Source organism: Temnothorax longispinosus, chromosome 8, assembly GCF_030848805.1.
Source record: "Temnothorax longispinosus isolate EJ_2023e chromosome 8, Tlon_JGU_v1, whole genome shotgun sequence".
NCBI lineage: Eukaryota > Metazoa > Arthropoda > Insecta > Hymenoptera > Formicidae > Temnothorax > Temnothorax longispinosus.
In genome coordinates, this window is record NC_092365.1 from 2,527,599 (window position 1) to 2,553,966 (window position 26,368).

The 26,368-nt window shown below is 46.9% G+C and overlaps 1 protein-coding gene across 6 annotated transcripts; it reads left to right on the forward strand.

Moving 5' to 3' along the window:
* The first annotated feature begins 604 nt into the window (after positions 1 to 604).
* On the forward strand, positions 605 to 24,278 carry LOC139817938 (CREB-binding protein). 6 transcript variants are annotated; one of them, XM_071786261.1, is made up of 25 exons: positions 606 to 2,463; positions 3,969 to 4,127; positions 6,099 to 6,310; positions 6,385 to 6,762; positions 6,850 to 7,138; positions 7,247 to 7,567; positions 7,649 to 7,966; positions 8,048 to 8,260; positions 8,430 to 8,841; positions 8,925 to 9,097; positions 9,466 to 11,300; positions 11,380 to 11,537; positions 12,735 to 12,848; positions 12,925 to 13,059; positions 13,136 to 13,612; positions 13,744 to 13,909; positions 14,152 to 14,328; positions 14,417 to 14,647; positions 14,766 to 14,996; positions 15,083 to 15,202; positions 15,294 to 15,595; positions 15,677 to 16,093; positions 16,237 to 16,552; positions 16,638 to 17,076; positions 17,170 to 24,278. In XM_071786261.1, exons 1-25 carry the CDS (start codon positions 2,385 to 2,387, stop codon positions 17,649 to 17,651), a joined length of 8,154 nt encoding a protein of 2,717 aa, XP_071642362.1. In that variant the 5' UTR covers positions 606 to 2,384; the 3' UTR covers positions 17,652 to 24,278. The 6 variants fall into 6 exon arrangements, with proteins under 6 accessions (XP_071642359.1, XP_071642360.1, XP_071642357.1 ...); XM_071786262.1 differs by having other exon boundaries at positions 12,768 to 12,848; XM_071786258.1 differs by having other exon boundaries at positions 605 to 2,463; positions 16,638 to 24,278.
* The last annotated feature ends 2,090 nt before the right edge of the window (positions 24,279 to 26,368 follow it).

The window sequence follows — 26,368 nt, forward strand, 5'->3', positions numbered from 1 at the left end:
GGCCCCAGAAGCGAGAGAAAGAGGTCGTTCTCGAAAAAAATGATATCGCGATAGGCAGAGCGCGCGTCACTCTTTTCCCGAGAGAATACATCATACATCACGATCGACGCGACAGATCCGACGATCCACGGCCGTGCGGCCGTGTCGGCGAATTAACTCGTTCGAAACGCCGGCGAATTCATATATACGAGACGCGGAGAGAGTCGCGATCGCGCTCGCTGGCACTCGCTGGCACTGTCCGTGTCCGTCCCCGTCGGGCGAGAAGAGCGATCTCGGCGATATCCCGCGCTGGCGGCCCGCGGCGGCGCTCCTCCGCGTCGGCGGTCGGGACTCGATCGGGTCGGTAAACGGCCATGATTGCTCACGGCGGCGCGGGCCGCGCCGCACGGAAACGAGCGGTCCGCGACGGAGGCTCTCATACCCGACAGGCGGCGTGAACGTAGCCGCGGCGGCGTTCCTGGTTCCTCGGCGAGTGCCGCGCCGCCCGCCAATCGCGCACGCCCGGCCGGGCCACGTGACCGGCTCGGCCAATCAGCGGCCCGGTCTAGTGCCACGGCCGTTGTCGCCGAGTCAGAAGACGGGGCATATTCTGACAAGCGTAGAAAAACTCGTCAACAGCGGCCGCCATTTTACGTTAGCTAACGTTAGCCGATGCTCGTGCGGTAACGGAGGTACTCGCGATCGGTTTTCCCGAGCGAATTTCTGTGGCGGGCAGGGCGGCCGCGACCGTGCCGATACCCGCGATCGCGTTCGCATGCTCGCGTTCCCGATATCGCGCGCGAGTGCACGGGGATAAACGCTCATTTCCCGCGGATCGTTCGCGCGCCCCGTGTGTCGCAGTGTGTGCCGAGGCTGGAAGAGAGAGAGAGACAGAGAAAGAGAAGAGGAAAGGAAGATGGTACCAGAGGGCCTCGGGAGCGACATCGTCGCCGTGAGCTAGCGCCGTGCGCGCAGCCAGTCGTTTGGCGAGTCGTCGTGCCGTGAGCACGTACGACCGCAGGGGGCCGATATACATTACGATTGTTGTATTTTACACCGAGGAACGGAAGAGGAACCGCGAGTGTGTATGTGTGTGTGCCGCGAGGGAGAAGGCGAGAGTGAGGACCAGTGAGCACTAGTGAGCGGGAGAGCCGCGAGATTAATTCGGCGGGGTGTCGCGTCGGAGTCGCGGGAGTCAGAGCGCGAGTCGAGGTGAATCCGAGTCGCGACGAGACGAGAAGGAAGGCGAGTCGCGGGTCGCGAGCCGCCGCCGCCGCGAGTCAATCCCGCGAGTGACTCGAGTCGGCCGCCGCGCGTCGCGCGCTCATCCGTATCTCGGCGTTCGGAGCGGCGGAGTCGTCGTCGTCGTCGTCGTCGCCGTCGCCGCCGCCGCAGCCGCCGCCGCTGCCGTCGCGCGTCGCCATCGCCGTCGCCGCCGTCGTCGTCGTCGTCGTCGCCCGCTCGCTTCCAACCGCGCTGATCTGCCGTCCCGTCCCGCCGGCGACGCGGCGCGGCAGCCGTCCCGTCGTCGTTCGCCGCCGGAGAGGAGAAGAGCGCGAGAGAGACAGAGAAGAGACAGAGACACAGGGAGCAGCATCAGACATTGCTCGTCGCCGTCGTCGTCGCCGTCGTCGTCGTCGTCGCCGCCGTCGTCGCTGCCGCGGCGGTGTTGCTGTTGCTAGTGTTGCTGGTGGTAGTGGTGGTCGTGGTGCCGCAGCAGCAATTGCTCGCGGTTGTTGCTTGTGCGTTGTACCGCGCGTGTGTGTGGATACCTGCTCGCGGTACGCCGTGTGACGCCGGGGGGGTTCGACGTACCCCGAACCCTACGATGCCCAATGGTTGACCGTGCACCGCAGGATGCTACACGGGGACGCTCCACGCGCCGCGGCTCTCGTTGTTGTTGTTGTCGTCGCGCACGCGAGTGCGATTACGGTACGGTGAACGTGTTGCTCCGCGGCCACGCCGCCGGCAGGGTGGAAGAAGAAGAAGCGTACGGTGGATCATCGTCGTCAACGTTCGTGGCGACCGCGTTATTGGTGACGGAATCGGGAACGACGGCAACCACGGGGAGTGCAGCACGCACGGCGCCAGCGCCGATCAGGACGGCGACGGTGGTCTTCTAGTTGAGGAGAGACAGGGCCAACCCCAGGGCTTTGCAACACCCCCAAGCTATAATCCGCGGTGCCGTTCGGTCTACGGCCGGACGCGGTCGTGCTACCTGGTGTGCGCGCGTGTGTGTGTTTGTGTGCGTGCGTGCGTGCGTGCGCGCGCGCGCGCTCGCTCGCTCTCGCTCGCGCGCTGGTGGTCGGAAGGAAGGATCAGCGTGAGACGGGCGCAAGTGGGAAGGAAGAGCGCGAGAGGTTAGGTTTATTACGGAAGAAAGATAACAGCCGCGCGGAGGAGCCATGGCCGACCACCTGGTGGACGGCCCTCCGCCGAAGCGGCCCAAGCTCGATCCGTTCCAGGGAACGTCGGACTCGACGGGTAAGTTGGCCCCCACCCCCTCCCACCGCCCCCCCCGCTCTTGGCCAAGTCGCCCAAGCGACGATCTTGAATCTTTCAATCTCCTCGACTCGCTCCCTCCCCCCGCGCGCGCGACCTTCCCCCCGTCCTCTCTCCCTACTTCCGATGTTTGTCCTTCCGATTTCTTTGTATACCTGAGACACGACCGTGCCTTCCCCCTTTTTCTTCCTGTCTTCCAGGAACCGCGCGCTACTCTCTCCGCGACGACTAACCTTATAGAGGCTCCTCTGAATTTAAACGTAAACGATGCCACGCTCCCGCGGAATGCCGAAGAAAAGAGTTACCCGGCGCTCGGCTCGCGGTTTTCGCGATTCTCGCCGACGGGCGCAGCTGACGACCCGCCATCGCTGGCGACGTCCGTTGGCGACGCGTCGCGATGGACCGGACCCCCCCCTTCCCGCCCCCCCGCAGGCGTCGTCGGCGAATCCCCGAGCGAAATCGCGGCACGCGCCGCGTCGCGACGCGCGCCGCGGCGCGATCCAGAGCGCGCCAAGACGCGCGTCGCGGCGTCGGCGTCGGCGTCGGCGGTGGCGGCTCCGGTCAAGATCGAACGCGGAATTAAACGCGCTTACGGCGCGCGTACCTCTCTCTCTCGGTCTCTCCCCCGTCGCCGTCGTCGACTCGCGAGCCGCCGATCGGAGGGACGGTCGTTTCCGCGACACCCTCGTGACGCGACGACGCAAGATGGATGGCCACGAGGAGAGCCCGCGGCGCGGCGCCGCCGAGTTTCGCTCCGGGAGAACGATTCTCTGTCCGTTCACTTCCTCCGTCTTACCACGCTCACCGCCTCCTTCTGTTTTTTTTTAATTTTTTTTTTTTTTTTTTTTTTTTGAGAGAGACGAATGTGGCATACTGAGACGTGCAGCTCTGTACATTCTTTTTAGACGTACTCTAGATTTAAAAACATAGTTGCGATCCTGTAGTGCATGAGGGTGCATGACACTTTAATGTTAAACGATTACATCTCGCTGGCATGAACGATGCGCTAATATATCTCTTTGTTCTTCCCCCCCTTTTTTTTAAATTTTTTTTTGTTTTTAATTAGCCCTTCGAAACACACACATCTTAATCATCCCTCAACGGTTTTCAGTCTCGAAGTTGTTTACGCACATATAACGCTATATTATACCGACTCTGTTTAATTACCTTTTATTCGGATGTAATAACGCGGACTTCTCGGAATCGCTTCTTTCGCGAGGGTACTGAGTCACAGAAAGTCGCAGAAACAGTTTGTGCTCGGTTTTACACCTTTACGGCGACTTCACCTCGCCGAGAGCCTCGCGTGGAGTAGAGTCGCGGCGGGCGCGCGAGGACGACGCGAGTCGTCGACGATAACGATTGCGCGAAGTCGATTCTCAAACTGTTTCTACCACTTATACCGAGTACCAATAATCCAAGAGAACAAAGCTTCAACAAGTATATTCTCTCTCCTTCATTCTAAATTAAAACGAAAAACTGTGATATAGTAGTGGGTATGCCGCCTTTATTGATGCACCATGCTTATACGAACTACGGGGGAGGTGGCAGTGGTAACATGCAACAAATTCAGGGTCAGCCGCAACAACTACATCTGCAACAGCATCAGATGCAGCAACACTGGAACAACAATACCGTCCAGAAACGAAGTAAATATTCAATTATCCGATCAAAAAGCGACAATCTCGAAAAACAAAAAGCATTAAGTCCGGCAGCGCAGAAAAAAAAAATTGAAATTAAAATCTCGTTTGTCCGTCCGATCATCTCATAGTACCATATCGTTCCTCTCGTAAAGTTTACTTGTCTCAGTCTCTGGTTTTCAGTGACGCGCCTTCCAGTTGCGGTACTTTCTGATGAGGGTGATAGTTTTGGCATATTGTCACTATGGTTCCCTCAGTAACTTTTGTCTATTGTCGACACAGTTAGAGAAGAAAGTGAAAGAAAAACGGATGTCGTGATAAATCTTTATTTTTGAAAAAAAAATAAAAAATACATGTATATATAGATGGCAGAGCATATTATAGAGCCGACAATACGGATGTATTAAGTATTGTCTTACTCTGATCACGGACTGATTCACTTTACATAGCAATGGAGAAAAATTGGATCGGGTGATCGCTAAAGGTACATAAAGATTCAGGATAAGCCAAGTTTCCCCTCTTTTCTGTAATAAACACCGTGAGACATTCTCAATGTGAATCAAACGTAACATATAGACATGCGACACACACTCGTGGACTTGCGGAGGAATTGCAAAGGTGAAATTAAATATGCACACAACCCTGTGCTTGTAACATAAAGGGCTCACGATACGGCGCAGATAATAAATAGCGTAGGTGGGATGGGAGGGGGGGAGGGAGGGGAGAGTTGACTAGGTCTATGTCAATTAAATCCTTTACAGATATTTATAACTGAAACCGTAAATAGAGTGACAACCTGTGCGTGCGCGCGGACGGATCTTCTTTCGAGTTTTCTTGAGGAAATCATTGTGCATTTGACTTTAGGACGAAGAAAAGTGACGCACTCTTATAACGAACGTAGCGCGTTCTCAGGAGTATTATTTGCTTGAACAGATATTTTTTAGAGTGACTGATTTCTTCGCATGACTCTCTTCTATATAAAGTTTGCCATTCGGTAGCTTCGCTGGATGCTTGTTTAGTTTAGCACTAATTTAATTGTGCCGAAATATTTCATTCTGCTGTAGAATAAGGCTCCTTTACGTTATGCTCATGCAGTGTATGTCTCATGTCTTATTTTTCATGTTTGTTTACAACCACGTACAATTTTCTGTATATTTTTTTCTCCCCCCCCCCCCGCCCCCGTTTTTCTTCTTAATATATAGGATCTCCTTTTGCATTTGTATACTCTACCTACATATACGTATCCGTATATATATTTATATGTACACCCTTTTTTTCTCCGTCAATGTATGGTCAGTCGTGGGTAGACGAGAGTAAATTTCAACAATTTTATTTGCTCAGGAATGTTTACGCCAACATTTTTTCAAGTGATGTTAATAGCGTCGGAAGTTCCTTGTAATATAGATGAAAATCGAATGCTTCTTTGCCTGTACGTGTCTCTATATACACGCATGTATATATGTATATTTACATGCAGTTATATGTGTATACATGTATATATAAGGCTATAATACATTATGCACATAATGATGTAACACGTACATTTGTAATATCGAAAAGATACTCTGCTAAAAATTTTGATGCTAAAAGCTATGGTGACGGCGCTAAAATCTTACCCTTGTAAAATTACTAATGATTTCTTGGTATCTATGGTACTTATCATTTTCAATATTATTATCGTTTAAATCTGCGAACTGGTTATCTCGGGAAACAGTACAGTGTGCTGATGTGCATTCGCGACAAGCTTGAAACAGACGAAAATGTCAATCCATTTTTGACACACGGTATGCGAGTAAAATGAAACAGTAAAAGTGAAAGTAATGAATGAAGATACATAAGTCACATTCTACTTGCATATAGGTGTAACAAATGTAGAGATGTATTTTTCTGATAGCCAGTGTCTGTTATCACGACCGGAAACACGTTGTGGATGTTTTAAGAAACGGTGATTCTTAATTCCTTTCTCTTCTTCATTCTCAGATTACATTTCTAACACAGAAATGTTCGATCTTGAAAATGATCTTCCCGATGACTTGCTGTCATCTGGTTCTTGGGGTTCCACGACCGAGAGCACTAAGCCACCAGCGACCGGTCCTGGCCCAGGGCAGCAAAACGGTGCTCTCGATACAGAACTCAGACAACATGTACAGCAGCAGCAACAACAACTCTCTCATCATCTCCTCCAGCAACAGGTATGCGTTATATCACATAGATATCTTAGAGTTTTGTTAAACGACGTTATATTTCACAAACAATCGTTGAACAGGGCAACAAAAACTTGGTGGCGAATTCCTTAGTAATGGCTGCGGGAACGTTAGGCAACAAAAGTCCGAATATGCAATCGCCACCGAACGTTTCCGTTTCCAAGGGAGGGATAGTCGATCCGCAGATGGTCGTGAGTCTTGGTAACCTACCAAGTAGTATAGCCAGTTCGTTGGCGAATAATCAAATGTCGATCGCGAATTCGATGGGCGGTTTACAATCGTCCATGAGCATGGCCGGAAGTAACCCCGCGATGTCGATGCCGGGCGGCATGAACTCCGGTTTAGTGATGACTAGTTCCGCTAGCGGGAACAACATGGGAGGAATGGCCGGCGGAAGCTTGATAGTAACCAACAGTTTGAACAAACAACCTTTAAATACAGTACGTTGATTAACGTAATCTTACAGTAAACTATGTTTTCTCCGATAAAAAGATAAGTAGTTGAATTTGACCAAGAATCTTTTAAAGGTAACCATGATGGGCCCTAATACTCAAGCGATACATCATCCGGGTGCTCCTCATGGGGTTACACCGATGCAAAACGGTCCCGGGATGATGAACACGAGGGCTGTAGCGATGCAGCAGCAACAACAGGCGCATATGGTTGGTCCAGCGAGAGGGCAGAGTCCTCACCAACAGGTGCATCAAGTCGGCATCGTCGGTCCCGGCCAGGGTGGTCCGAGGATGCAAGCTCCTCCTAATATGGCAAATATACCGACTATGGGGCAATTAGGCGCGTCGAATCCGTACAATTATGGTACATAAAATATATCCTCTTTTGTTTTGTATATTTATATCGAAAAAAAAAAACAGTGTGATAAATAGATGTAGATGTAGAACGGTGAAAACAAAATTTATAATACAGGTTCTCCAAATATTGGACCAGGAGCAGGAGTAACTGTATGCACCAATAATCCCGTAGGTGTCGTCAAACCGCAGCAAAAGGGTGTAGGAACGAATATGAGCCCCATGCAAGCGGCAGCCGCCGCCAGCAGATTTACCGGTACTGCTGGTCCGATCGGCACTACGAACGTTGTGGGTGGTCAGGAAGGTGGAGCGGCAGCGCAACAGGCGCAACCACCAGCACCAAGTCCGGCTCAACCACAATCGGGTGCGCCGACCGGAGGACAGCCAGGTCCGCAGCAAGCTACGCAAGGACAAATGGCTGGTACTGGTACTCCAACGGGTAAGTTTATCTTATACCATTGTAAATCGTGTTACTTGTGTAACATCTTTGCTGAATGTGAACTTTATCTGGGGCGTTTAGGCGCGAAATCGACACCTGATCCAGAGAAATGTAGACTCATTCAGCAACAGTTGGTGCTACTTTTGCATGCACATAAATGTCAACGACGCGAAAGCCAAGCAAACGGCGAGATGAGACAATGTACTTTGCCGGACTGCAAAACTATGAAAAATGTTCTAAATCACATGACGAATTGTCAAGCCGGAAAGAATTGCACCGTGCCTCACTGTAGCATGTCAAGGCAGATCATCAGTCATTGGAAGCATTGTAATCGAAGTGATTGTCCGGTTTGCTTGCCGATAAAACAAGCAAATAAGAACAGGACAAATTCTGCGCAAGGTAATTGTGCGCAAGAATATCTTTCATCTTAATGTTTCGGCGATTTATATTTATGTTGTATGTATGTATTATTTTTATTAGCACCCGCAATTCAACCAAATAATCAGCCAAATCCAAGCCCATCCGAAATGAGAAGGGCTTATGATGCTTTAGGAATTCAGTGTCCGACAACAACACCGGGGCTTTTACCCGGTCAAGGCGTTGGTAGAGGCGTTAGAATGCCAGCTCCCGGCATGACGGGTGGTCCTCCAGGGGCATTGGGGAACGTTAGATTAGCGCAACCTCAAACACAGAGTGAGTTGCACAACATTTTATTATAAAAAATCTATTAATTGTTTTGCATTTTTTTTTTCAAATCTAAAACATCTTACAAAAATTATATATATATATGTGTGTGTATAAAACTATATTTTATTATATTATTTTTTTATTCTGTTAAAAATATAAAATATGATTTGTATAGATTTTTACGCGAAAAGCAACAAGCGATGGGCGCCCATATGTGTTTCAGCTGCACCGGGACAATCCGTAGTCGGTGCCGGACAACAAGTAGTCGCTCCGAACGTATCTCTTCCTTTAAATTCCGATCCTAGTACGGTCGGGGTAGCCGGCAATCAGACGGTACCAACGACCGGACCTACATCTGCCGCGGCAGCGGCCGCTGCCAATATACAGCAGTCCGTTAATATGCAAACATTGTTCGGATTGAACGAGTCCGGACAACCTGGTGTGATAGGTGCGGAAAATAGATTAGCGAATTTACAGCTTCCAGGCGGTCTTCAACCCGGTCAAGTCACAGCGACACCGGTGCAAGGAACAAAGGAGTGGCATCTGTCCGTCACTCCAGATCTCAGGAACCATCTCGTTCATAAATTGTTAGTGAGACTTTTATTATACATAATAGCGCGCACTCATTTGAAACTCGTGTTCCAGCATGTGTGTTTGCTTATTTTCTCAGGGTTCAAGCAATATTCCCGACTCCCGATCCACAAGCTATGCTCGATAAAAGAATGCACAACTTGGTCGCGTACGCGAGGAAGGTGGAAGGTGACATGTACGAAATGGCTAACTCCCGGTCAGAATATTATCATCTGCTGGCCGAGAAAATCTACAAGATTCAAAAGGAACTTGGTACGTAATTTCAACAACATCGAAGGATTTATTAAAGTCACAGTCTTGTAGTCAATTCCCAAATCTGTCATTATTATTTTTTAAATTTTTTTTTTAAGTGAAAGAATACAGTGAATCATTTGATCCTTATTTAACATTCGATAAACAAGAATGAAATTTATTGTGTTATTCTGTATCGTCTATTCTCGTTGGAAAACGTCACAAAATATATACATGTCACATAGTCATACACGGTTCAATTAACTTTTTTACAAGTAACAGAGTCATATTCTTTTTTTTTCTTTTATATTCTTATATTCTTATATTCTTCTTTTTTTTTTAAGTTAACATGTACCTAAATTCTAAGAGCGATTTACCGAATGACGTAGACGAAAAGCGACAAAAACGGAAGGAACAGCAACAACTGCAAGCGCAACAACAACAGCAGCAGCAGCAACCGCCGGGTACATCTGGTCCTGGACTAAGGCCATGCGCGCCTCCGAATGTAGGTACTGTTATGCCAGGAGCGTCGAAACCTGTTGGGACAGTACCACCTACCTTACGAAGTCACTCACCAAGTATGGGTCAACTCGGAACAATACCAGCGATGGCCATTCAGCAGCACAATAGGATGCAGTTCCCACAACAGCAGCAGGCCCAACAACAACAACAGCAAGCCCAGCAACAGCAACAGCAGGTCCAAGCTCAGCAGCAAATACAGCAGCAGCAACAGCAACAAGGAATCCTGGTCGGTCCTCCCGGTCCTAGCCCGAACGGGCAATCCACATCCAATGCCAATATGGTGCCTAATCCTGGACTCAGCCCGTTTGGACAGCCCCAAATGTCCCAGGCTAATCTCACAACCACTACTGCGTCTAACAATGCAACGACTAGTCAATTTCCGACGTCCAATGGCACGGCTGTTGGTTTACCCAACAGTTCTCCTATTCAAAACCAACATCAGTTCAGGGATGACCTCATGAAAGTTAGATTGGCGCAGGTCCAGGCTCAAGCAGCACAACAACAACAACAACAGCAGCAGCAACAGCAACAGCAACAGCAGCAGCAGCAGCAAAGTCAGCAACAGTCACAACCGACGAGTACTCCGAGCCAGGTCGGTACTCCGGTAACGTCGATTCCGCAAGCACCATCACCGTTTAGCGGCATGCAACAACCAAGCGCGCAGCAGCAGCCACAACAGCAATCGAATCAGCAATTCCCAACTCGACCGTTGTCAGCTTCCACGCCTAATGACAATGGCATTGCGACATCGACACCGCAGACGATACCACCGCCCGTGTCCAGCGGGCCAAGCCCAACGGGTGGTGTATCTGCGACAACTACGGGTACGACGAACGGGCCTCAGTCAACCACTTCCACGCCGAACACGCCGCTTGTACCGTCGCTAATGACACCAAATCAAACTGTCTCTTCCGCATCAAATCAGACGCCGCCTCATTCGGGCCCGACACCGTCCCCTGCTGGCCTTGCGAGTCTTGGTAAGGGTATGACCTCGCAGGAACGGGCAGCGTTGAACACTCCACGCAGCACGTCCATGTCCTCGCAGATGGCTGCCATCACGGCAGCGCTGGATCGTGACAATTCACCCAGCCCGCCGATGAATAATAACAAGGGCAAGTTGGATTCCATTAAAGAGGAAATAAAGATGGAGATAAAACAAGAGCCATCAGATGAGTCACAAAATCACAGAATGGACGGTAAGAGCGTGAACAATGAGATTAATATCAAGACCGAGCCAAAGACCGAACCAATGGAAGAGGGCTCAAACGAGGCGACCGTGAAGGAAGAACCCGGCATTAAAGAAGAGAGCATGACTCCCGGTATTAAAGAAGAGAGCATGACCGCTTCCGATATCAAGCCCTTGGTATTGGAACCTATTCAACCAAGTGGATCCACTGACAAGAAGAAGTGCCTGTTTAAGCCCGATGATCTTAGACAGGCACTTATGCCGACATTGGAGAAACTATATAGACAAGATCCCGAGTCTATACCGTTTCGGCAACCGGTGGATCCGCAAGCGTTGGGTATACCGGACTATCCAACCATCGTGAAGAAACCGATGGATCTGTCGACGATCAAGAAAAAACTGGACACGGAGAAGTACAGCGATCCGTGGGAGTACGTCGACGATGTATGGATGATGTTTGACAATGCCTGGCTCTATAACCGCAAGACTTCACGAGTCTACAGATACTGCACCAAGGTAATATTTATCTGACATTATCGCAAACATACTTTACGTGTTTGTATATAATTAACTCTTTTTTTTTTTTTTTTAACAGCTCTCGGAAGTTTTCGAGCAAGAGATAGACCCCGTGATGCAGAACCTTGGGTATTGTTGCGGCAGAAAATACACCTTCAATCCGCAGGTGCTCTGTTGCTACGGCAAGCAGCTGTGCACGATACCCAGGGATGCAAAGTATTACTCGTATCAGAACAGGTCAGTATACACAGTACATTCAATTCATATTGAATTATGATGCATGGAACTTAACTGACGTGAGAGAATACGTTATTTGAAAATACTAATGCTTAAAATGTTAATGTTAAATATATTAGATATTTTAATGCTGAATATCAAAATATTAATATATTAATATATTTTTACACATAGATATATTCTCACTTCAAATTGTCGAAGTTTGCTTAATCCACTATACTTTTCTCAATCTGCATTAAGTACGTGAGAAATGACATTTTAAGTATTATGTTACATTTAGTTTGAGCAATTTTTGTAATCAGAAGGCACAATAGCGACACATCTGTAATATTTGTAACAAAATGTCGCAACAACTTATATACACTTGAAGTAATGTTCTATACTATAGGGCATTTGAAAAACGGTGATCTTCGCGTATTCATCTTGCATGGGCCTTTTTAATATAAAAGTGTTCTGTCGCTGAATACGCTAAATTAAATTGACAGGATAATTAACTTGCTTTTGACAATGTTTGCAAAAGCAGGTCAGTCCCCTGAGCTACACTTTTTCGAAGCTACATGTACGAATTTTCTCTCGTATTAAACTCACGCACTTAAAGTTTCTTTATTAGTTGCGCATATACTTAAGGGATATGTATCTTATTAAAAGTAGAAAATGTAGCCTTAAAGTAGACCGTGGGGAAAGTTAAAGCGTTTGTAAGAAAAGCTTATTGATCGACGGATATAAATGGCCTTACATAGCCTTTCGGTATATGCGATTAGAATTTAGAAAATGACGTATAAATTGATATTTTTTTAACATTGGCACTGTTCTCTTCTTTGTATGTTATCTTCGCCCATGGGTTGCGCACGCATACACAAATCCTTGTTTGCCGCTTACTTCTTGTGTTGCCTGCGACCTTGCTTCTTTTCGACTCTACTACTGCGAAAAACTTGATACTTGGAAAACTCTAATTGAAAAAAAAAAAAATCCAAACGATGTCTTTCCACAATCTTTTGAAACCAAAATCGGATCCGAAACAATTGGCCATTGCATGCACGTGTAATTACGAAAAAATTGAATGTATATATATAAAAAAAAAACACTTGCCGGAAATTGACGGAAATCGATACGCCGAGACTTGGACACGCATTTGGAATAAAATTGGGCGTCGTACATCGAATTTACATAATAAAACACACGGCGCCAATATAATAGCGGTCTAAAGGGAATTGGTCTTCTTTCCGACAGATACACCTTCTGTCAGAAATGTTTCAACGACATTCCTGGTGACACAGTGACGTTGGGAGACGATCCAACGCAGCCTCAAACGTAAGTGATATCAAATAACGCGCGTAATCTTGTTAACAATCCGGTATGATTTATAAGACGTCTCTGTTCCTCGTAGTGCCATCAAAAAAGAACAGTTCCAGGAAATGAAGAATGATCACTTAGAATTGGAACCTTTTGTAACCTGTACTGACTGTGGTAGGAGGGTACATCAAATTTGTGTACTCCATATGGAAGCAATCTGGCCATTAGGGTAAATAATTATCTTTTATTCTACCAAGAAACTGCGAAAAAACTCGTGTACTTAGAAGTTACTTTTCCTTTGACAGGTTTACCTGTGATAATTGCTTAAAGAAGAAGGGACAGAAACGCAAAGAAAATAAGTTCAATGCCAAACGATTGCCCGTAACGAAACTCGGCACGTATATCGAGACGCGCGTGAACAATTTCCTGAAGAAAAAGGAAGCGGGCGCCGGTGAGGTTGCGATCAGAGTGGTCGCTTCTAGCGACAAAGTGGTCGAGGTCAAACCCGGTATGCGGAGCAGATTCGTCGAGAATGGTGACATGCCCGGCGAATTCCCGTACCGCGCGAAAGCTTTATTTGCGTTCGAGGAGGTTGATGGCACCGACGTCTGTTTTTTCGGTATGCACGTACAGGAGTACGGAAGCGAATGCACGCCGCCGAACACCAGACGGGTTTACATCGCATATCTGGACTCTGTCCACTTCTTCCGGCCTAGACAATTTCGAACGGCTGTGTATCACGAGATTCTTCTTGGATATCTCGATTATGCGAAACAACTCGGGTAAGTTTATTGCTAAACAAAAAAAAATTACATTGGATGTTATGTAGCGCACACATGATAATATATATTAAGGTATGAATTTTGTGTATATTAAAAAAAAAATACGAAACAAAGAAAATGTGAAATTACAGGTATACAATGGCTCACATATGGGCTTGTCCACCTTCCGAAGGGGACGATTATATCTTCCACTGCCATCCCGCAGAACAAAAAATACCAAAGCCTAAGAGGTTGCAGGAGTGGTACAAGAAGATGTTGGATAAAGGAATGGTCGAAAGAATCGTGCTCGACTATAAGGTTAGCAGAAAAATACATTTCGTTGATTTTTAAAGTAGTCTCTTGTGTTTCCGTTACGTGTCGCGATATCGTATCGGTGTCAAACGAGACTTAAATTAATGTCTGCGGTAAAGCCAGTGTTCTTGTTACATTTATAGCACTGAACATAGGATTTGCAGACGACATTTTTTTTTTACATTCACTTTTTGCGCATGCATTTTTTTACTTTGAAACTGAAATACAAATGAAATTTTTGTTTACAGGACATTTTAAAACAAGCCATGGAAGACAGGCTTTCGTCCGCGGCGGACTTGCCATATTTTGAGGGCGACTTTTGGCCGAACGTATTGGAAGAAAGTATTAAAGAATTAGATCAAGAAGAAGAAGAGAAACGTAAACAAGCTGAAGCGGCGGAAGCAGCTGCTGCAGCGGCAAACGCGGTAAGTTATAGAAAATAAATGTCTCTATTTGCACGCAATAACCGTCTTTCTCGTCTAATATATTTATGTCGGCTTTGTATCTTCTCAGATATTTTCGCTGTCTGAAGACGCGGAAACTCCAGACGGTAAGAAGAAGGGTCAGAAGAAGGCCAAGAAATCCAACAAATCTAAAGCGAATCAAAGGAAAAACAGCAAGAAATCGAACACTCCTCAGACCGGCAATGATCTTTCCGCAAAAATCTTTGCCACCATGGAAAAACACAAGGAGGTGTTTTTCGTCATTAGGTTGCACCACGCTCAAAGTGCAGCCAGTTTGGGAGTAAGTTTTTTTTTATATTTTACAGATCTTTTTCCTCCCCAGAAGCTTGGTTTATGCGATTATTAATTCGTATCTACGTATTATTAATGCGTAGATTAATTCTTATCTAAATTTTCAGCCTATCCAAGATCCCGATCCCGTCATCAATTGTGATCTGATGGACGGCCGTGACGCATTTCTCACAATGGCAAGAGAGAGGCATTACGAGTTCTCATCTCTTCGAAGAGCGAAGTTCAGTTCCATGTCTATGCTGTACGAATTACATAATCAAGGCCAAGACAAGTTTGTTTACACTTGCAATAACTGCAAGAGTCATGTGGAGACCAGATACCATTGTACAGTTTGTGACGTACGTATTAGATTGCTTTGGAGAAAAATACTCTTACTACTTTTCATAACTTTCGTGCTTACTGTAATTCCGACTTTATATTACAGGATTTCGATTTATGTGTAAGTTGTAAAGATAAGGACGGTCATCCGCATCCGATGGAGAAACTTGGCTTTGATTTGGATGATGGCTCTTCGCCTGCGGATGCGAAACAAACAAATCCACAGGTAACTTGTCAGCTTATTCTAAAAATATCTATGTATTGTAATTACGATAAACCTATAATGTGCTCGTATCTTTTTTGTTTCTGCAACGTAGGAGGCCAGGAAATTATCGATACAGAGATGCATTCAATCATTAGTGCATGCCTGCCAGTGCAGAGATGCTAACTGTCGTCTACCGAGTTGCCAGAAGATGAAGCGAGTGGTGATGCATACAAAGAATTGCAAGAGAAAGACCAATGGCGGTTGTCCTATATGCAAACAGCTGATTGCGCTGTGTTGTTATCATGCGAAACACTGCCAAGAGACCAAGTGTCTCGTTCCATTCTGTTCCAACATCAAGCACAAGATAAAGCAGCAGCAATTGCAGCAACGATTACAACAGGCGCAACTGCTCAGGTTAGTAGAATCATCGACTTTTTGTGTATGTATTAGATGTATGTGTGTATGTATTGACAATATTCGCGTTTACTCGTGTAGGAGGCGAATGGCTGTGATGAATACGAGGCCCACCGGACCTGTAGCCGCAATGCAGGCTGGGCAACAGACCTCGAACGTTGCCATGACACCTGGAGCCGCTATGAAACCTGGTGTCAGCACATCGAATTTGCCGACACCGCATCAACAAGGTATTGGATTGAAACCCGGGACGCAGCCGCCTCCCGCTCATGTCCTACAGGTGGTGAAGCAGGTGCAAGAGGAAGCAGCGAGGCAACAAGCACCGCATGTCAGTTACGGCAAGGTGACGCCTGGCGGTGGTGTTGGCGTGGGTGTCGGTGTGGGCGGCCAATCGGGCGGAGTAATGCCGCCGCCACAAATGCAGCGGCCGTTGCCGGTCCAGATGCCGAATCCCAGTGGCACGCATCTCATTCCGATGGATCAGTGGACAGCTGCAAGGTATCTATTAAATCTACACGGTTTTTCTTATATATTTTCCTTATGTTTATATGACTCTTCTTACCAATACCTTACTGACTAACGAATTATAGTAGAGGAAGAACGCGTTTTTTTAGTCCTGCGCGTGTTTCTTCTTCTCTTAGCAGGTATCAGTCGAATGCGGTGATGCAACAAAATCCCAACTTGGCGCGGCAGCAGACACCGCAACAGCTGATGCAACAGCAGCAACAGCAGCAGCATCAGCCTCAACCGATGGCAATGAGTGCGCAAATGCCGAGGCAACCAGGCGTGATTGGACCGGTTGGACAGGTCGGTCCGCAGGCAAGCAATATGCAGAAGCATGCTCTTCAACAGTTGATGCAAACTCTCAGGAGCCCACATACGCCCGACCAACAGAACCAAATACTTCAAATACTCAAGAGCAATCCACCGTTGATGGCCGCCTTTATCAAGCAACGAGTGAGTTGGTTAACACTTGAAAAATATATATAATGTATCCATATAATTACACAGATTTCACTACTCTGATCTTCTTAATAAATAGACTGCGCTTGTTCATCAGCAACAACCTGGTCAGCATGGTGGGGGAGTCGGCCCATTGGGTCCTAATCAACCCCAACAACAACAGCAACCTGGTTTGCAGCATATGATGTCCCAACAGCAGCAGCCGCAGCAGCAGCAGCAGCAGCAACAGCCGCAGCAGCAACAGCAGCAGCAGCAGGGTAGACTGCAGATACAGATGCTGACGCAGCAGGCGCAACAACAGCAGCCAGTGCAGCAGCAGCAGTCGCAAGCAACATGGTACAAGCAACAGATGCTGGTGCAGCAGATGCAACAGAGGCAACAGCAGGTGGCCCAGCAGCAACAACAGCAACAACAACAGCAGCAGCAGCAACAGCAGCAGCAGCAGCAGCAGCAGCCGTTTACTCAGCCGCCAGCGCCACCCTATGGTCAACAACGACCTATACGACCATCTCTTCTTGGTAATTACATGAACTATCGTAATTACTTAGAAAGCAGTGGGGCTATAATACGTAGAGCGGTATCTCGAGACCAACACTTGCCCAACTCCCTAGGTTACGGAGGTTTCAACGAACAAGGCTACGGTCAGGCAGGTCTAAAACCTACTCCACCGCCCGTGCCCTCGCCGCAAGGCGTCATGGGTCCGCCGGGGATCTCCGTACAGCAACAATTGATGCAGTCAGTCCGTTCGCCACCGCCCATCCGATCTCCACAGCCCAACCCCTCGCCACGACCTGTCCCTTCCCCGCGTAATCAGCCGGTACCGTCGCCGCGATCGGGTCCGGTACCATCGCCGCATCACCATCCGCCTCACGGCACGCCGACGCATTCGCCGGCCCACGAGCTCGGCGGCGGTCCTAGCGAGATGATGCTCTCGCAGCTGGGTGGCGGTCCAGGTGCGCCCACCGGCCATCCCGCCGCTATGCCTCATCATCCCTCGCCGGCGCCGGCGCCCACGAATGGCGGCGCAGACGCCAACGAGGTGACGCCAATGACGCCGCAGGACCAACTCTCCAAATTCGTCGAGGGGTTGTAGTGACTGTTACGGACGATCACATCGGTCGATGGTTATGTAAGTGTTTCCATTAACGGAGACGACGACGGCGGCGCTCGGACGGCTGCGACCGTCTGCGTCGCGTGAATTTAAATAATACGAAACGTTCGCGAAATTATGAGACCATTAGATAATTTATCTTGAGAAATTCGCGCTCGCGCAGCTTAAAGTGAAAGCCTGACAAGCAGCACGTTCCATCAAGTTTCGTCGAGCCTGATTGAGCCTGACATGCCTGAGGGTTTGAACTCCCTTAGGCCCGCAGGATAGTTTCTGATTACGCGATCCTCAATGATGCGACCGAGACGCTCGGTTCGCGCGCCCACGCGCACGCGCGCACGCCGTATATCTTCTCTTTCGATTTTCTACATTATGCGATACGTCGAAAGACAAGAGGGAAAGATTAACGCGACGTTTGGTGCTTTTCAATTCTACTCGGCCTGGCTCAAATAGACTCAAAATTGTTTTCGTCCTTGGTCGAGAAGAAAGTACCGCAAATCGGTAGGATGAGGAGGAACGAAAAGCTAAAGCGAAACTATCGAGAGACTATTATTACGTATTCTCCCCTCGTATCCTCCAGAGCCCCCTCGACTCTACCACTCTTCCTCGCTGCTACTCGTGCAGGGTGAGTGAAATCGTACAAATATATATATATATATACACACACATTATATATATATATATATATATACATATATGTATGTTGTGTATACTTAACGTTAATTAATAATTAATAGTTCAAATACTATTAGGTCGTAATTAGTATTTGCGTAAATGTACGCAATTATATACCGCTACTATTATTAACGTAACGAAAAATACAAAGTATATGATAAAGACTTGTATGAAAGATAAACGATAACACATAGATAGGGAGAATCCATTAGAATGTTGTATGTACGGGGAAAAAAAATATAATTTAGGTCGTACGTTAAGTAATATGTTCGTTTAAGGAAAAAATTTGTTACTAAGAGGATAATTCCTAAGCGCCACACCGAAGGTTGTAACTTAAACCACGAAATTTTATGGATTTATCGTGAGTGACTCCGCACATTTTCGAATGCCGCGAGTCGTCTGTGGAAAAGTCGAACTTGAAAAAAAAAACGGCGATACTTTCGACAGGATGCCTGTTCAACCGAGTGTCTTGTCGAGAGAATCGGCCTCATGTGACGAGTTAACGTTGTCGTAACCAAAAAATAGAAATTCACAACAGGCTGCTAGTGCGCGCGGGAAGGTTTATATATAAAAAAAAAACGTGTTAATTTTGACGAAGGAAGAGAGGTGACGTAGTTTTCTCCGGTTGAGGGTCCACTGCGTGTGTACAGTTCAATCAAAATGTAACTAACGAGAGTGCGTATTCGAGTACCGGGCCCTCGCGTGAAAGCTCTGTAAATACTAGACTATTATTATCGATGATTATTAATTTACCTGCCCATTATTGATTAATTATTATTAATATTATTATATATATTATAATATATTATTATTATTATTATCAACATTAATCTATTACTATGATCAATTCATGCATAAATCTATTGTAATATTTGCAAACAAACGAAAGAGAGACGAGTTCACGCGCGTTATTACTACACACGGGTTTACAGATTGGCCCGCGTACAAAACACACACCGAACCACATTACATGACTATTGCCAGTGTTGTATCATAGTAAAGCTCTAAGTGTAAGTTCCTCCTCCTCCTCCTCCTTTCCCTCCCCTCGCCCCCGCCTTCGCCCTTCGCTCGGCCACCCCGATCCGCCTCCCTCCCCCACCTTTTTCTTCGCCACCTATTTAAAACGACTTAGTAATAACGTGGGAGTGCGTGAGCATGTTGTGGTTCAAAAGGTCCGTGGCGTCGGATATTTTTGAAGTGCATACTTTGTATAATATAGCTATATCGTGTACAATTAAGTCAACTGACGATTGAGATAGAAACGTAAATCGGAAGGAAGGGAAGATTAAAACTAATACACGTACATATACACACATACACACCCGTAGTGTGAAAGCAAGGCTGACGTAAAAAAAAAGGAAAAGAGCGATCGCGAGGACGATTCTCGCGATCATCGGGACTCCTAGGCTCGCGAGCTAATTATCAAGCGACACTATCGGATAACTCCTTGACTGGCTACACCGAGAAACGTATGCATACACACGTAACGCCGGCATATGTACACGTCTTCGCTCAAGACGTACGTTCATTCACAGCACACCGATGCGCTACGAATTCTCGTTTGAACTCTCAGCGGCACGCGCTTTGATCGTGTTCCTCGTTAAGTCACTCTCGCGGGATTAACGGTGCGTAGAGGAAAAGAAAGAAAAGAACGTAGGGAGAAGAGTTAGAGATAGAGAGAGAAAGAGAGAGAGAGAGCGAGCCAACTTGACGGAACTCGATCAAGATCAGCGGTCGACCTTGATCGGGTGCACCGATTCTTTTCGGGCGGATCGTTACGAGTGCAATCGGAGTCCTCCGAAACTCCTTACCGTCGACGTTCGCCGTTCCCTCCGTTCGCCCGCACTTCCGGCGAACGTCGACGTCGCGGATCGCGAACCCAGACTTCGTTTTCGCGCCCCCTCCCTCCCGAGCAACGTGACGAGTCTCGATTGAGATAAAGAGACGAGAGATAAGAAAGAAAAGGAAACTTGGTATTCGAGACACATTCCTTCTATGAAGGGTTCAATGAGTAATGCAACATATATTTTTCTCACTTCAAGGTTTGTTTTATTGCAGGTTTAAATAATCTCCATTCGATTCTATGGTTTTACGCCACAAGATGTGACAGCCTGTATGCGGAGCCCTTGTGGTACCACTTTGCCGGTCTCTCAATCACTTTCTTACTTTTAGCTATGACTTTTTTGTTATTGCACGCTATCGCGTATTGCGTCTTTCAGGGGACCAAAGAGATGAGAGGGTCAGGAGGTGTTCGGGATCTGTAAGACGGAATGTCGTTCCTCACCCAGAGGAACCTCATTTCTATCTTGCACCTTCTAACTTTTATCTCCTTAGTCTTCTGAAAGATGCAATCTGCGGGAAGAGATATGGCAGTAACAAGGAAGTCATAGCCGAAGTAAGAAAGTGAAAGCTGAGAGATAGGGTGGCATCGCAAGGACGTAGGGGAACGGGGGGTAGCCCCGGACATTATTGAACTTCAAGCATACCTTGTGCCCTGTGGCCATTGTTTAAAAATTCTAATATGCCCTTCTGCGTATCTCGACACATGCAGAATCCCCTACAGGTTTTCTTCGCATCTAGGTAGCGTAAGGCCATAGAATTGAATGAAGACCGTGTTGAAAAGTAGGTTTTCGTAGCCAAAGAGAATTGGGAAAAAGTATGATGCGTTTAAAGCTGCAATAAAACGAACCTTGAATGAGTAAATGTGTTGCGTTACTTATCGAACGCTCCTCGTAGATTACGTTTCGCGGAGGAAGAACGCGCGTCGCGTCGCTTCGCATGACGGTTTCTCGCTTCTCCGTCTACTCCGAAAAGGGAGAGCCCTTTCTTTCCATCCCAATTCGGATTCGCTTTTCATTCCCGGATGCTAAAGGCTTTGGAAGATCGAACAGGATCGCGGGCGACCATGTACGCGGTTTTTCCTTTCCTTTCCTTCTCACCTTTTTTAATCCTTTTTTTGTTTTTTCCTTGTTTTTTTTTTTTTTTTAATCGAACAATCGGTGAGAAACGAGCGAGAATTGTTAGGGAAAGACGCACGGAGACGACGGTAATCGAGTGTAGATGTTTAAATGAACGATTTCAGTAGTGAAGGAATGAGGTAATCGTGTAAATGACGAAACCCCCAAAAAAGTATTTGGCTTAGTATGGCTGTGTTTTTAGGGCAGTGTTGTAAATCTGAAAGTGGTGCGCGCACCTTCGCGGTAGCGAGACACTCTTGAATAGTATTACAGACAGTTCGAACGCCGCGCGTGCCAACTCTCGCGTCCGATTAATCAATTAGGAATCGTGGAATAAGAAGAGGTGAAATTTTATACAAAGAAAACGCGATCGGGCAAGAGCTCTTCCCTTCGGAGACGACGTTCGTAGCCATTCGTCGTCAACTTCCGTTCTCGCCGTCGCAAAAGTCGCGAACGAGGGTGGGCGAGAAGCTGCGAAAATCGAGCCCTTTGTATAGGGCTCGTTCGAGACGCGGTCGATCGACAATACCAACCAACGGTGCTTACAACTGCAGACGCGCGGGCATTGTTCTCTCTTTCTCTTCTCGGATGGTTGCACATTTAATATCGGAGATACGAGGAGGGAGAGAGAAAGGGGGAGAAAGGGGGAGCGATGCCACGAGAGAGGGATTCGTTGGTGCACGAGGCATTCGTAACGAGATTTACTATTATAAGCGAGAGAGTGCGAGAGAGCGAGCGAACGAGAAAGAGAGATGAATGCTACATGCAACGCTATATATATATATATATGAATATTACATACAATTTTTTCTTTTTTATATTTATGAACCGTATTCGAGAGAATAGGTTGCGATCTGTATACATACACGCGCGCGCGACGATACATTATGAATTAATTAATTAATTATTTGATTTATAGACGATAACTATAGATAAAGCTATTGGAATATACATATATATATATATATATAATTATTATTACGATATTATTGAAATACCGAGTATAGAGTACTACTTTTTATTATGACTTTTCGTAAATAGTGAATTAATGATCTAATTAAAGATTAATGAGACGCATAATGTAACGTTTCTCCCCCGTCCCTCCCGACCATCAAAAGGAATATATAATATATATATAGAGCGAAAGAGAGGGAGGATCTCTCCTCGGCTCCTCTCCCTCTTTCTTCCTCGTTTCGTTGCGCCGCACTCTCGTCCTCGCGCCGATAGTGCGTTTCGCCGTTCGTGATAAGAGATTGCACAATGACGTGATGATATGCGTGTGTTCCTTCCTTTTGCCCCTAACGGGATTTCGGCCGTTCTCGCGGAACGACTCCTAGACACGTGTACTGAGATCGATCGAGAGAGAAAGAGAGAGAGAGAGAGAGAGAAAAAACCGCAGAGTGACTTAGGAAAAAACTTTAGTTACGTTACACTTATATCTCCCCCCCCCCCACCTCCCGCCGTTGTCCTTTTTTTACCTATCGTTTTTAGCGTTAATACAAGACAGAAGGAAAGAAAAAAAAAATAACGGGAACGCGACGACGTTCCACCGCCCCGCCAGGTTCCGAAACTTTTGCTACCGTCGTTTTTATAATTTTAGAAAACGCAGAACGGATATCTTTTTTATGTAACATTTGCAACGTATAGATAAGAGTAATGTATGTTGATCGTGAATATAACGAGTATTGTTATATGATTATTAAAAGAAAGAGTTTCGAAAATACATTCCATTTTTATTTTTCCGCCGGCTTTCGTAGAGTGTGCGACGACTCGATGCGCAAAGAAGAGAAGGATGGGCCCCTCGCTTTCCCCCGCCCTCGCTTTCTTTTTTACAGCACACCCTTCACGTCGTTTTTACATCCCGCATTTTTAGAACTCTAGAACCCGGAAAGACCCACGTGCGGACTTGCTATTTGGATTTCTTCCGCTGGCGTTTGACACTCTAGAGGAGACTATAGTTTTTTTTTTCATCATATGCTATATGTAACGAGAACGGATTCGTCGTCGTAGTCTCCGATTGATTGATGCCCAATTTAATTACAATGACGCCCGTTGGAGTTCCAAGTTTGTTGACCCCCGATATAAATTCGGTATAAATGTGCGACGATATCTTTTCAATTCGTGTCGTCACGAAATCGTTAAGAAAGGTAGTAGTTAATTATCGCAAAGATTGTGACTTCAATTAAAGCTAAAGGTAGCTTGTAAGGAAGATAACAAATTTCCATTCGATTTCCGTTTAGACTCGACAGCTCCGTTTACTCGCGCGCGCTTTGGTCCCGCTCGCGCTTCCTCCTTCATTTTGATTTTGAGGGGGGTCCCACGAGAGAGAGGTTTTCCTTCTAGGCATTTTTCACAGGCAAGAAATCCCTTCGCCGACAACCACGAGCTGGGACCAAAGTTCGCGACGAGTGATCCTAGTTCCGCTCGTTCTTCGCCATGTATGTGTGTGTTGCTGGTCCCCCTTCGTCCTTGTTTCTCCCTTACCTTTTTTTTCACGTAGCTGGCAATTTGACGCTCTAATTGCAGAGGGTAGCAACGTAAGAGAGATGGGAAAGGTATCGCGATGCGTTTTACACACGCACACACATACATATATACATACACTGACACATACATACGTTGTATATATTTATACATAAATGCATTATATACCGTTAACGCAAAACGCGAGAGAATCTGACGAAATAAAGTCTTGCGTAATCGTCATTCGGAGGCACCGCATGTGTTTGTACCTGTGCGTTTTCAGACACGCCTTTTTCACGTGTGATCGCGATGATCATTTTTATCAGAGAGAATAAGAGAGAATGAGTGAGAGAGAGAAAGAGCGAGAGAGAGAGAGAGAGAGAGAGAGAGAGAGAGAGAGAGAGAGAGAAAGAAGTATACTTTGTAAAACCGTGGATCTCCAACAATTAACCGCCGCCAGCGCTTAGAGACATAGATAATAATTAATAAATACCGAATAAAGAATGAATCCAATTGACACACTTTGCCAAGGACGCTGAGATACTCTCCGATAATCTTATCCCGCGCGTGTATAATCGCCGAAGGATGCGTCCTGCCGTTCTGCTAAAGACGATCGCTTTTTTACGATCGCGCAAGGGACCTGTAAATCTAGCGTAAACTATATATAAATACGCGACGCTCGCGCGCATATAAACGATATCTCGATAACCGGAAGCGATACGTATATATTCTCCGCGAGTAGGATCCGAAGTCCGAGACGCGATCGCTCTCGGGTTTTTCCCGTCGTTTTTTTTTTCACCACGTTTTAACTCCTCGCGCGCCGCGCCGCGCCGATAACGACGCCGTATAGAAAGGGAGGAAGTTCAGAGTCCCTCGGGGACGTGCACGCGCGTCTCACGCGTGCGAACGACACGTGCGACGGATATCCCGGATAGCAAAACGTGAGTGTGCAAAATCATGCAGATCGTTGCGCGAAGGCAATTTTGCACATTGTCGCCGCAAAAACATTGCGATAAACATGAATCGCCAGCTTCGTGTCTGGGGATTCATATTTATGGCGCTCTCGCAGCAAGCATGTGTGTGTATTGTTCCTGCAAACCAATAATGTGTAAATCGTTTCCATCAATATGTATAAACTACATATAGCGATGGAGCCGCCGCGCGCCGGGCGTAAACCGTTGCTGCAGCAACGTAACGATCATTAAAGTATACACCGTTGTTGAAACAAGTTCAATATCGTTGCTGAGCGTTTGGGAACACTCACACAACATTTTATACGTTATTTGCGCAAATAATTTCGTAAATACGACGGGACGTTTTGCCATCTGGAGATATATGCTGTTGCACGCGAAACACCTATCGCGGAGAGCGGCGAACGTCGACGTCTCCGACGATGCGCTCAATGTAAAAAATATGTACGATAGACTAGAATTTTTAGTACGAGTTGCAAAGCGACGGTGAGAGAAAAAGAGAGAGAGAGAGAGGAGAGAGGCTCTTTATAGAAATTTGACGAAAAAAAGGAGAAGAAAAATTGCGTTATTCCTCGAAATCGGGAGCGTTCAACCCGAAAGACCTGAAGGACCCGAGCGAATTAAATCGGGGCGATTTTTATCGAGTCGTTTTGAGCCCACGCGATATAGTGATTTTTAATAGTTTTTCTTCTCGCGAGAGAGAGAGGCGGTTTTCCACGCCAGGGGGAATCGAGACGAGGGAGGACGAGCGTTTTTGAGCAACGGATGATTGTATCCCGGTCTTCGTTTCTCACTCCCGAAGGAAAGCGACGGACGCCGCGCGCCGGGGATCTGACCCTCGCTTATTGGAGCGACGTTGATTTAATGGCTAAGATACTTATCACCTCCACGCGGACTGGATTTTGCTTCGCTGTATATTTTTGTCGCTGGATCTCTGCGTTTTTCTTCCTTCCCCCCCTCCTCCCCTTTTACCGTTTTTTTTTTAGCGTTTCTTTTCATGTATTTTTTTATGTATCCTCTTTTCTGTATATAAAACGTGTAAAATAAAGAAGCGTATAACGCAGAGTACATATAATACAAACTGATCTCCTTTCGCCGTCTCCTTCCTATCTATCCTGCACGCGCAAGACGTTATAATATCCCTCTCGCGTTTTAGCGCAAGGGGTTTCATTCGGGCCCCAGGCGAGTCGTGAAATCTTTTACGTCTCCCGTTTATACTGCAGCAATCATTCGCGATGCGAGAAAAATCGCGCGTCCGCGACGGACACGTCGACAGGAAGAGATTTAGCGTCCAGTGGAGTCCTTTCTGAATTTTTACGGGGCGATTTCCCCCCCGGCCAGCGGACGGGACGATCGTAAACGGATAAGCTCGTTGTCCGTTCTCATCGCGCTCTCCGCGCTAGATTCGCGGGATTAACGGGAGCGATAGACGAGAACCGGATTCGAATATCGATCGGCCTACGCCGGTCTACGGCGTCGGCCCATTGAATTGCAAATTAACTGGCTATTCCCCGCATTATGCGCGCCATGCGCGCGGCATTGCCCTTCCGCGAGCGCGTCGTCGCTAATCCGCGCCGTTGCGCTCCGGCGTTCGCGAGCGGCATATGTATACCTGCGGGAGAGAAAAAAGGAGTCG